This window comes from Labrus mixtus, chromosome 9 (assembly GCF_963584025.1).
Source record: "Labrus mixtus chromosome 9, fLabMix1.1, whole genome shotgun sequence".
NCBI lineage: Eukaryota > Metazoa > Chordata > Actinopteri > Labriformes > Labridae > Labrus > Labrus mixtus.
Genome location: NC_083620.1, coordinates 29,640,896 through 29,653,642, shown reverse-complemented (window position 1 = coordinate 29,653,642; position 12,747 = coordinate 29,640,896). Strand labels below are relative to the sequence as shown.

Genomic DNA, 12,747 nt, shown 5'->3' with positions numbered 1-12,747 from the left:
GAGAGAGACAGAGAGAAGAGAGAGAGACAGAGAGAGAGAAGAGAGAGACAGAGAGAGAGAAGAGAGAGGGAGAGAGAGAGAGAAGAGAGAGACAGAGAGAGAGAAGAGAGAGGGAGAGAGAGAGAGAAGAGAGAGACAGAGAGAGAGAAGAGAGAGGGAGAGAGAGAGAGAAGAGAGAGACAGAGAGAGACAGAGAGACAGAGAGACAGAGAGAGAGAGACTGATGGTAGAGTCTGCTGTGTGTAACAGCAATTGGGGGAGCTGTGGGTCAGCGGTAGTCAGCCGTCTCTCAGACCCCCAGAAGGTCGAGGGTTGGATCCCCAGCTCCTGCAGCAACAAGGCCGATGTGTCCTTGGGCAAGGCACCAGTCAGAAGACTAGAAAAGAAATAAACAAGCTCAAGTCCATTTACAGTTTTTTGTCGTATGACTCCAACAGCAGAACCTTTAAATCAAAACGTCACATTATTGATCCCTCATGTTTACACCGTCTCCGTCTCTCTGCAGGGCGACCTTCATCTCCACCCTCACCTTCCTCTTCATCGTGGTGCTCGGGGTCACACCAGCTGTCAGTCAATCGAGCGAGCCAACAGGTAGGTTTGTGATCAGAGCAGAAATCAACTTTTACGTCTGAGTGGTGAAATTCTTGTTTTTGACCTTGAACGCTCAAAGGTCACATGTTCTGCACATTTCCTGGTTCCTGCATGCGTGGTGGATTTCTTCTTCAGGTGAAGGGAATTAAAAAGAATATAACAGATGATCCTAATAATGTGTTCTATCTCCAACATTGTGAAACTGTGAGATGGAAGAAAAAAAAACTCTTCTTGTTCATTTGGTGCGACTCTGCAGAAAGCGGGGTTAATTAAAAGCCGAAGCCCTCGCCCCGTGGGACGAGGAACGGATGGTTCCGGAGAGAGGAGGCTCATTTGTAACACTGTCTGAGTGTGTGGGGAGTGTGGGGGGGCGCAGAGGAGGGGGAGGGGGTGGTGGACGATGGGAGGTCGGTTTGGAGGAGGATGGATGCAGTTGATGGGATGTGGGTGAATAACATTATCTCATATTGAAAGAATCCTTCGGGGAGTTTTTGGGTTTATTTTACCAACAAGCTGCAGAAATATATTCATGAATATGTTTAATGACCCGTAGATTCACTTGTGCTCACATATCTTCAGGCTCCGGGAAGTTACATACATCTAAAACCTTCAGGATTTAAAAAAGTACAAACCAGCGAGTAATAATAGACTTCATTGATTTTCTGTTGCAGTACTGTGAATGGCCACTAGGACACATTAGTGAGGAAGGTGCCTCGATGCACCTTATCTTTCGTTTCCTCCCAATTGAGCCTTTTTGATTTTTACTGGGCGGTAACAGAACGATATGTCAGTGTTGAAATGTGTCTGACTTCCTGCACTTCAGTGTGATGTTAACATGTATTTTGACTTTTTCCCGGAGATGGAAGACGTTTGTCTCTGTTATGTAAAAATACAGACGGGAAGCACATGATCAAGGTCTGACATACTTACAAAATACCTGAAGCCAGGGCTGTGTCCAGAGGGGGGGGCATGGGGCCCCCTAGATATCTGATTGGCCACCCCAAAAATCCCAACCTGTGATTGGCCTTTTGCCCTGTTGGGGCGGGACTTATATTAAAACCAACTATTAGGAAGCGTGTTTTATATCGAACAGCCCAACAGATTTAAACCGAAACCTGCAGGAGATTGTTGGACCCACAGCAGGACGTTGTGGATGGATGGATAACAGGAGTGTGAGGAGGTGGAGGGGGGGATGTTAGTGCTCGTGGGGGGGTTGGGGGGAGAGGGGGAGGGGGTGAAGGTATTACTGTAGGATGGATGGATGGAGAGTGAGGGAGCAAGAGGAGGTGGATGGATGTTGGAGAGGGTTTTAATAGAAAGACTAATACTCCATCTGGTGAAACCTGACAGGTCAATTACCAACACACACACACACACACACACAGACACACACACACACACACACACACACACACACACACACACACACGCACTATACAGAAGGTGTACAGAGCCTCCATTAATCCAGCGTTCAGGGTTCAGATCCCAAAGGAGCCAGCAGGGATGAAACTGTCCTGCACTTACGGGTCTCAAACTGAGGCTCTGGACCGTAAAAAGGCCTCCGGTTCCTCTGCAGATTCACGTTAGTTCAGAGTTTCTGTTTTTGATAATTTTACACAAATTACAGCTGCTTCAAACTCTTATTGTTTACGTACTTAAACATCCTCTATGATCAGTCGATGTCTGAAATGTGAGAGAAAGAGCACCGTCTACGTTCCAGTACCCAAACATAGACTCGATTAGCGACCAAATGTTACCAACGTTTTGTAAAATGTAGACAGTGTGCAGAAGTGTGTTTGCAATCTTTGGTAATTAAAAAAGAATTGGTCGAGTACTTCATGTCCAGGCCTTTTATTGTTGATGCTGTGGTGTCACAACAGATATTGAAATTTGTGCTGTTATTGTATCAAAGTCTTTGGCCCGATCCACATCATTAACTGAGGCATGCCTTACGATCACGGACCAATCAGCTGCTCTCGACCGGTCGGATGATTTTTTTTATTTCATATTTGATATTTGTGTGCAGTTTTTATTTCTGATTGTGCTTGCACAAATAAACTGATAGACAGCCTCCAAAATCACCATGGCAACAGCAGGCGTGCCTGTTTAATCTGTAGTCCCCCCTTCCAATCATGAAAGAAACGTTGGCAGGAAATATCTGCAGACCTCCAGCTGACTGAGTGTTTGTGTTATGATGCAGCTGCTTGTTAGCTCGTGTTTATCTGGGATGCTGAGTGTGAAGAGGGACAGTGTTTGTGTATTTGAGCCATGCAGATGAGATAACTAAAATACACATATATCTGACATCAACCTCCGTCTGGAGTTTTCTCTTGACAGTTGTGAATGCTCCGTCCTGATTTCACTCGTACAGTGTGAGCGCTCAGGTTGTGATTGAGCAAATAAATCTTGAGCTTTGGTCGTGCGTCTCGTACGATTCAGTCGTACAGTGTGATCTGAAATTCCGGCACGACTTTTATACAATCCTACAGCGTAAGCCATTTCAAAGATAATTTAAATGTCAACTTTGAGGATTGAGGTGTTTTTTGAGTTGTATTCTTGAGGTCCTCTTGGTAGCGTCAGTGGGCTTTCAGGGGGATGCTGACATTTTGAGGGTTTCAAAAGGGTATGCATCATTAACTTCATGGTCCCTTTAAAGGATGATTTTTTTCCAATCTGTTGTTTTTGTTTTTAAATTTCTAAAGTTCTTTGGCACGTCCGTGTTTGGAGTTCTTCTGGGAAGATGTTGGCGGAGCGGCCTTGTCTTCAAGGCGTGATTTCATTGATGAGTCACCTGATTCTGTTTCCTCTTTTTGGTCCTCCAGAGATCATTCAGTAATCCTCACAGTCAGCACGTCCTGTGGTCTGACCTCAGTGTATGAAGAAGTCTGACTATCATTAGTCATCACTGTTATTACCACGTAGTGAACAGTCATCATCTTTATCCTCCATCTAATCAACTGGTACATTATAAATGAGGACCAGGAGGAGGGTGTGGGTCTCTTTATGACTGATTGATTTGTTAAAGACTGAGTCCTTGAGTCAAAGCGTCAGTCCTTGTAATCAATTGGCAGGATTCTTCGGGGCTAATTCCCTCGACCAATTGGATGGCTAAGTCGGTCTTTGTCTATTATTTGAAGTTTTCGTTTGAATTTGTTCATTCATTAGAATTATTTAAGGGTCTTCATAAACACCGCAGAAGGCGCCTTGTCAGATGTTACTGTGGAAAGACAAAAAAACCAGTCTGAAGCGGTGCGAGCTCAGATGTGTCCCACACTGGAGGCTTCATTTGTCGCCATTAGCAACAGAGAAATCAAAGCTTTCCATCGAACACTCTGCTGAGCTGCTGCACAGTCTTTTTAATTTACCATCTCTTCAAAAAGAGGCCTGCTTACATCACCTGCTGTCACCTGACCACCACAGAACAACAGAAATATTAAATCAGTCTGGCACTGAATGTGCTCCTGTGTCTGACCAGCACATCGTGGAGTGGGTGGTTAACATTGTCCAAGATGCAACGCAACTTAGTTAGCGTCCTCCTCTCTGACACCGCCATCAGAGAGTCCAACTCCACCCCAATAACGTCACTGGCCTTGGCATCTGGGATATTTTCAGCTTGGAGGTCAAAGAACAGACCAAAGAAGCTCCAGTCTGTTTCTACGTCTAACTTTCACTGCACTGTTTGGTTATGTCTTCATTCAAACTCTTTCATTTTGTAAGTGCCTTGAATAAATGTCTTGAATGTGAAAAGTGAAAGCAGTAGGTCCAGTTTCCTCTCAGATAAAGCCGGCCTCCTCTCACTGTCTGATGTCATTTTTCTGTGGAAAGCGTTCTCCGTGCAGCTCAGATGAGTTTCAGGGTTTTTAATGGAGCGGCCGCCCTCTACGCTCCAATCCTTTAATGAAATGGAAGTGTAATAACGTCCCTTTAACAAGGCCAGTTAACGATGACATCCACTAAGCTCTGTTTGATTCTCACATAAAAACTCTCAATCAGAGACGCATCAACAGCCTGGACCCGAGAGAGAGAGAGAGAGAGAGAGAGAGAGAGAGAGAGAGAGAGAGAGAGATCCCCTGTCAGCTCACTCTATCATTAATATTATTAAAGGATCAGTCAGTGAGCTGTGTAGAGAGTGAGATGATAAAGGTATCTTACTATCTGATCATTAAGGAAACATGTTGAAGTGCTGGCTTCTCTGACAACAATGCAGCAGTCAGTATGTCCTCCTTCTAACTTTAGATTCTGCTCCTGAATGCTCTGGATTTGTTTGGACCAGAGAAGGTAGGCGCTTTTAAGACACGCCCCCACACGGCCGTTTTGGACGCCCCTCGGTTTGCCAGATATGAGAGCAGTTATCAGGTCAACAGGTGTTGCAGTGATGGAAGCGGTCAAGAGAAGTGGTTCAGATAGAAGTGATTGTACCCGACCTAAAAAGCCTCTGCATGTTTCTAATAAGCTCCACGAGCAGAAACGTGCTCAAACTAGGATCAATATTGGAGATGCTTTTGAAAAATGGAGAGAGGTTAGAACACAGAAAGGTTTACAGACCCATGCAGAGCTGGATAAACACTGAAGCTTCAGAGTCCACCACATGGTGACCTGTGTGAGCATGGACTCTAGAGAGGGGGGGGGGAGACAGCTCTCTATGATGTTTAGAATTTAGACTGCAATACACATTTTAAACACTAGGGGGTCAGAGTTACATACTATCTCAGTTTATTTCTTTGCAGATGACTCACAGAAGTTCATGGCGGATGGTTACGCTGCTGAATTACTAACCTTTACATTCTCCCTTCCCTCAGAGCCCATGTGTTATGACTGGGGGGAGTCCAGCCAGGGGGCGGTCTCCATCGTGGACGGGGATGCAGGTTGGCTCTCCTGTCCTCTTTTCTCTCATCCCTCCGTCTACAACTACTCCTCCACGCAGAGCACCGGACACAACCTCTTCTGGTACCGCGTCCCCGAGGGTCACGACCTGGAACACCCAATCACATACAGGTATGACCAAAGTTCTCATTGGTTGATTCTTAACCACGGACTGTTTAGAAGAAGTGGAAGCTAATGCAACACGTTTTGAACCTGTATTTTTCCCAACGGCCACTAGAGGGCTAAACTTCAGTTTTTGACACTTCTGCGTCAGTGTCACTTTGAACAGTGGAGGTGGTCGCTTGGTTACTGTCAGGGCTGTTAAAGGTTAAACTCAGCTGCAAGAAAATACATATTTTCAGGTCATAAGAAATCAACTAGAAAAGTTTGACTTTCAAGTAATTAATCTGAATTTCTCGTTGATCAAACAATAATCTTACAAGCCATTAAAACAGCCTTCCAAGATTTAGATTTAAGAACAGCTGTCCATGTTGTGCTCTGCATCTGGTCACTTCCTGTCAGCACCTCTGGTCACTTCCTGTCAGTACCTTCAGTACCTCTGGTCACTTCCTGTCAGCACCTCTGGTCACTTCCTGTCAGTACCTCTGGTCACTTCCTGTCAGCACCTCTGGTCACTTCCTGTCAGTACCTCTGGTCACTTCATCGCCTTCATCGGGTTCATGAGAAGGCAACGATCTTCTTACCACAAAGTGTTGATGGAGCTTTTCGACCTCTTCCAGTCTTTCACTCTCTCGTTGTGCCAGAAAACACGACTCTGCTTCTCCACCACTTTCGCTCCACAAAGATGTTTTTTTTGTTTTCAACTTGTTTGGGAACTTTTTGATGATTTCTGTGAATCTAAAGTAAATCTGGATCCTCTGAAACATGGTCAGCTTTATAAAACTCCTGCAGAGCAGAGCTGATGTTTCTGTCTGAGGTGAAGTCCTCAAACTACCGACCTCCATTAACATCATGTTCATGGTTTCAGTCCCTGGTTGATCTGCTGCAGTGACCTGATTGGTTAACAGCTCAGTTTAAGAGTTGAACACTCGTTCAGTTTATCAGAGTGGAGTTGGGGGATGGGCGAGCGACTTGACGATGAACTGGGCGTAACGATCTTCCTTCACACACGATGTATGGTGTGTTGGAGGCGAGCAGCTCGATTAGCGTCCCTGAACGCATCACAGTTTGTTCTAACAACGTTCTGATTCAATCGTTTCTGATTTACGTGTTTCTCTCTTCAGCCACAGACTCAGCAAAGACCGAGACCGCCTGTGGCTGCAGCCGGCCGCCGCGGACGACGCCGGACTCTACATCTGTATGCTGCGGTAAGACACACACACACACACACACACACACACACTTCATGTGCTTCATGTTGTGATAGCTCAGAGTCATTTATACTCACACACACTCTGCAGGCAGACTCAGGAAAATATTAATTTTCTCATGAAACCATAAAAAACGTTCTAAAATGCGTCCCTTCCCGTGGATCAGGACGAGGGCCGGGAGTCACCGAGGTCCAGTAAAGAGAGAGTGTGAGTTTAAAGATAAAGATAAACTTGATTGAGTTTACTTTCATTACAGCAGCTCAAGAAAACAGGAAACAGGAATATAATTATAAAAAAAATCAAGAAGTTAAAAATCAAACATATGTACATCAGTTAAATAAAGGGAGAAGTGAATCCTCACATCGCTCCTCCTCCTCCTCCTCCTCCTCCTCCTCTTCATCACTCTCTGTATCTGCTGCTCGCTGCGTTTCGATCCTCCGTCCTCCAACACTTAATCAGACAAAGTGGCTCCCCGAGCGCCTCAAAGATCAGATCACAGGATTACACAAATGGAGAGTCAGGAGCTCAGATCTGACCCGTCAGCTGGAGGCGGTCCAGACCAGCATGTGACACCCGCCAACAGGATCAGAGATCACTTTAATCTCTGCAGGGTCCTGGTCTCTCTCAGACCGCCACACACAATCAATTTCATTTACTCTCAAAATATGAGATGGAAAGCTTCAGCTGCTGTTCGTAATAAGACACACAGACAGTCCTCCACCTACACTCTCCACCCACTCCCACTGACTGTCTCACGGCTCTGCTGTGATCTTGATAATGATGGACAAGTTCAGGCAGATCCCCCCCCGGTCTCTCTGACTACTGTTAGTTCAGGAGGAGGCGGAGTCTGTGATCTTTTCAGGTTATTCAGTGTAAACCGGGTTCAACTGGTGACTTCTGCTGTCTTCAAAGTATCCCTACAATGACCTCTACGATGACCTCTACAACGACCTCTACGACAACCTCTGGAAACATCCCAACAAATGATCAGATTTCTTGATCCACAGAGGAGAGGTACAATCAGAGGTGTAATACACAGACTGTGAACTGGTCAGGAGTTAAGGTTAGTGGTTGGGTTATTCCACTGGGGACCAAAGTTTCACTAACCTGGTTTCTTCAGTCTGTTCTGGAGTTTCTTGTCACATGTTCCTCAAACAGGAAGTCGATTTCCCGGATCTGAATGTGTAGGTGTGACCTCAATGTGAAAGAAGACGAGAAAAGAAATATACGCTCAAGCTCAAGTCCATTTACCATTTAAACGTGGCCTTAATATTTTTTACACACACACACACACACACACACACACACACACACACACACAGTACTGTAACTCATTGAACTTTCATCTCTTTCAAACTGGAAGCTCTGCGACCAATGATATGACTCAAAGAAACGAGTCTGAACAGGACGCTCTTAATACCACAGACTAACACACACACACACACACACACACACACACACACATACACACACACACAGGATGTGCTTCACAGTTTGAGCTAAAAGTCACAGGAGATGTAATCTGGGCTGCAGCCTGATGAAGATCACAGAGTGGAGTTTTTCTTACTAATGCTGCGGACTGAGACCACACACACACACACACACACACACACACACACACACACACACACACACCACTTCCTGTTTCCTGTCTTTGGGACACACTCTGCTGTGTGTTTACCCAGATCTTTAATCATGGTTTTTAATGTTTCCACTTAAAGAAGTCTAACACTCAGACCCCCCCACACACACACACGACCCTGCTCTTAAACTGCAGAATCCTAAACCGTCTGTCTCCTCTGCAGCAACAAGCCGTCCTGCAGTAAGATCGCCATGCGTCTCACCGTCCTGCAGCGTGAAGAGGTCGTCCGTGGCAACGCCTGCCAGCTTCCACTGGCGGGGGCGACGAGTCAGGCGGTCATCCCGCTGCAGGAGGGGAAGATGCTGCAGTGTCCCGACCTGCAGGAGGTCGCCAAGATGACCGACGGTGAGCCGACCGTCAGCTGGTACCACGAGACGCCGGAGAGTTCGGTAATACGATCACCCAACACTCAGACACACTGATGACGCTGTGCAGAGTCAGACCGTCATGATCTGAATCCAAATGGGTCAAAAAGTCGACAAAAGACATATTTATATGTTCAATCAGACAAAGAGACAGGACAACAAAAATATAAATAAAGCCCGGCATACACGGGACGAGTTCAGGCTGAGTCGTACAACTGATTTTGAAGTCGGTTAGAATCTCAGCGCGATCAGCTGCTTGGGACAGGTCAGAAGATCTTCGGCCATGTCTGATATGTTGGTCATACCGCTGCACACACACACACACACACACACACACACACACACACACACACACACACACACACACACACACAGGACGACTCTCCTGCTCGTACCTCTAATTGAAGGTTTTTGAATGTGTTGATTCATGCCTCTTTGTGTTTTTCTGTCCTTCAGTGATTCCTCTGTTAGCTTGTAAGATTATTAACCTGCCCGTCTCTTCCTGTCGTCCGTGTGTCAGCGCTGTGACGTGTATCCCTTCTGGAACACACACCGTCAGCAGAAAAGAACCGGCCTGCAGTTTCACCTCATGCTGATTCCGTACCGAGGTTTATACTACTGCACGGTCCAGTACCAGAGGAGGGGCAAGACCCTGAGCTTCAGCCGGAGTATCAACGTCACCGCAGTCTGTGAGACAACCAACTCTAACACCTAACACCTGAAACATCCGTTACTGCTGCTGCTCACAGAAACCTTTAATACCAACTCTGTGCTCGGCTTTTATTCTCTCAGATCCGTCCAATGGGTCCAAGTTGCCCACCATCCTGCACCCGCCCAAAGACCAGGTCTTCAGCGTCAAACAAGGTGGGTGGACAGGAGAGCACAGCTGCATCTATCTGAGAATAACACGGGCAAGGACCTCCCGATACCATCCCGTACGATACATATACAGATACATATGATACTAAACCAAACCTCACAATACCGTACGATACCAAACAATTCCTAATGATGCCTCATTATACCTAACGATACAATACAACACCATAAGATACCTCCTAGTCTGACAGCGACATCTTTTGACGAGGAGGTCGTTTTGATTACTGGAGTTTAAGTAAAATGAAGGACATCTTTAAAAAGTTTAAAGGTCACATATTCTCCTCCTCTTCTTCTTCAGTGTAAATAAGTCTCAGAGCTCCTCTTCAACATGTGTGTGAAGTTTCTTGTTCTAAATCCACTCTGATCCTGTATTTGATCATGTCTATAAACCCCTCTATTTCAGCCCTGCTCAGAACAGGCTGTTTCTGTGTCTGTACCTTTAAATATGTAAATGAGCTGTTTTTGACCACGCCCCCTCTCTGGAAGGGCTTTGGGTGTGCTCCAGCTTTCTCGCTCCATGTCCTATTGTTTACGGTGAGAAGGCAGACTCAGAGGGCAGAACAAACACCTAGCTGTGGGAGTGTCACCCACCTGGGGGAGGGGCTACTGCCCTTTGTGATGTCATGAAGGGAAAATCTCCAAACGGCCTGTTTGAGCACACATTTTCTGAAAAGTGGAGCAGGCAGAAGATGGAGAGGATGGACTTTTTTCATGATTGGGGGGTTTGTAGACGGACTAGAGACACATGTTAGAGTTAGAGGAACATGGGGAGGAGGATTTTAAATATGTCACCTTTAATTTTTCAACGTAAGGGAGAATAGAGCACCATCAGAACAAATATCCGGATTCTTTGCTGGCACTGCGATGAGGCTGCAGACACATTGATCAGTGCAGATGACACTCAGAGGATGTTGATGAAGGATACGGTCGTCATGGTGATGGAGTGGTACAGCAGAACCGTTTCACTGCGGTAATGTGTTATTGATCAGAAACAATCGCCGATTTAGAAAAGACGTGGTCATGTTTATTCACTGTCACACGGCTAAGATGATGCTGTGAGGGGGGGGGGAAAAAACAGGGACGGGTGGAAAATGTGTCAAATACAAAAGTAGAGATCATTCTGTTTATTGTCACGTCTCAGACTCTTCCTGAAGGTTAAAACATCAACTACACGGGTCAAACGCAGATTTAAAAACAAGGACAAAAGAAGAAAAGTTCTGCTGAGATCAAAACACTTCAACTTTCTTCTTTCTTTTTTAATTATCATCCCTTTAACATTTATTTTAAAGCTGCAGCATCACAGAGCTGAATGCTTTCCTTTATTTGTTATTTTTAATTATTTGTGCTTTCAAACCTTTAAATTCCTCCTTTTGACCTCCGCCTGTGTCTCCCTGTTTAAAAACAAACTGTCCGTCGTTTTCCACTCCAGCTAACCTCGTGGCATTTACTCCACTCAAACAGTTCATAGTGTTTCCCATGAGGAGCACACGGCTCTGTTTGTCATTGATCTGTTCATTGACCTGATGTCCCCGCTGAGCGTTTAGAGAGCTCCTGATCCGTCATCACAGAGGCACTGAGTTCACTTCATGTAGGCCGCAGAGGATCTGTGATTTTTAAACCGCTGAGCTGATTCACTGCGTCGCCATGTGGGGAGAAAAATATGATACTATAATAATACACGATACGATCTCTGTTATTTAAATCTTCCAGAGTATTGAAAAGTACAGAAGCATTAAACGTGGAGTCAATAGAAACGTTTGTAAACAACATTTACTGGCGGACAGGAAGTCCATCAAACGACTCCAAAGACAAAAAAAACCAAAGAAAATATAAGTGTGCGTGTGTTTGTGTGAGTTTGTGAGTGTGTCTCATGAAATGAGATTACACTGAATCCTGCTAATGTTATAAATGTAAAGTGTTACTTGCTGATTGTTTGAACATGAAGTGAAAGATGTCTGATATTTAAACGTGATGTAAATATCGATCTTCCTGTCAGACACGGAGGTGCATCTGGTGTGCAGAGGTCTGTTCCCGTACCTGGAGTCTGGATGGGACATCTGGTGGACGGTCGATGGGAAAACGCTGGATAAACTCCCCGACCATCAGAGATTCTCCAAAATCAACCGGTGTGAAAAAAAACTCTACCGTCTCTTTAAAGTCTCACGCAAATGTCCTTTACTCTCTGATCAGACATTAAGGAAACACAACAATGCAGCAGTCAGTATGTCCTCCTTCTAACTTTAGATTCTGCTCCTGAATGCTCTGGATTTGCAGGGATTTTGATTCCCCCCCCCCACACACGGCCGTTTTGGACGCCCCTCAGTTTGCCAGATATGAGAGCAGTTATCAGGTCAAGGAGACAGCTCTCTACAATGTTTAGAATTTAGACTGCAGTACCCATTTTAAACACTAGGGGTCAGCGTTACATATTGCTCCTTTAAAAGCTAGAGTCAGCATGTTTCTCCTTCAAAATAAAATCCAGACTTCTCCTAAAGTGAAGCTGCTCCATCATCCCTTCTGGGCCTCCATACATGTGTGGTGGTGACTGTGTCTGCAGAGACTCTGTCCTCTGACTGGATGAATTTGTCAGTCTTCTACTGCTGAGTCTGTGTGTTTTTTATTTTGTGTTTGTTCACAGTCAGGTGGATTACGACTACGGGGACCGGACGGAGGAGAGCGTTCTGGTGATCAAAGACTTCCAGTCTGAAGATGTTAACAGAGAGTTTAACTGCTCGGTGAGGAACGAGAAAGGCTTCAAGACCCGCAGAGCTCAGCTGGAGGAGGAGGGTGAGAAAACAACCTCACAGAGACTCTCATGTAGATCTTTCACACTCACAAAACTCCTGGAAAAACTCCTGAATTTTATAGGGGGAAGGTTGAAAAATTGAGAGAGGTTAGAACACAGAAAGGTTTACAGACCCATGCAGAGCTGGATAAACAGCTGAGCCTTTAAAGGTCACATATCCTCCTCCTCTTCTTCAGTTTAAATAAGTGTCAGAGCTCCTCAAAACATGTGTGTGAAGTTTCTTGTTCTAAATCCACTCTGATCCTGTATTTGATCATGTCTATAAACCCC

At 45.4% G+C, this 12,747-nt stretch overlaps 1 protein-coding gene across 1 annotated transcript in view; it reads left to right on the top strand.

Annotated features, from left to right (window-relative positions):
- LOC132980923 (interleukin-1 receptor accessory protein-like) overlaps positions 1-12,747 on the top strand; it is a 31,770-nt gene that overhangs the window by 6,569 nt on the left and 12,454 nt on the right. Inside the window, exons 2-9 of the mRNA XM_061047303.1 lie at positions 506-591; positions 5,391-5,586; positions 6,699-6,782; positions 8,591-8,816; positions 9,313-9,481; positions 9,585-9,656; positions 11,668-11,797; positions 12,310-12,458. Of these exons, the coding sequence (XP_060903286.1) occupies positions 506-591; positions 5,391-5,586; positions 6,699-6,782; positions 8,591-8,816; positions 9,313-9,481; positions 9,585-9,656; positions 11,668-11,797; positions 12,310-12,458 (1,112 nt within the window). The remainder of the gene's footprint in view (positions 1-505; positions 592-5,390; positions 5,587-6,698; positions 6,783-8,590; positions 8,817-9,312; positions 9,482-9,584; positions 9,657-11,667; positions 11,798-12,309; positions 12,459-12,747) is intronic.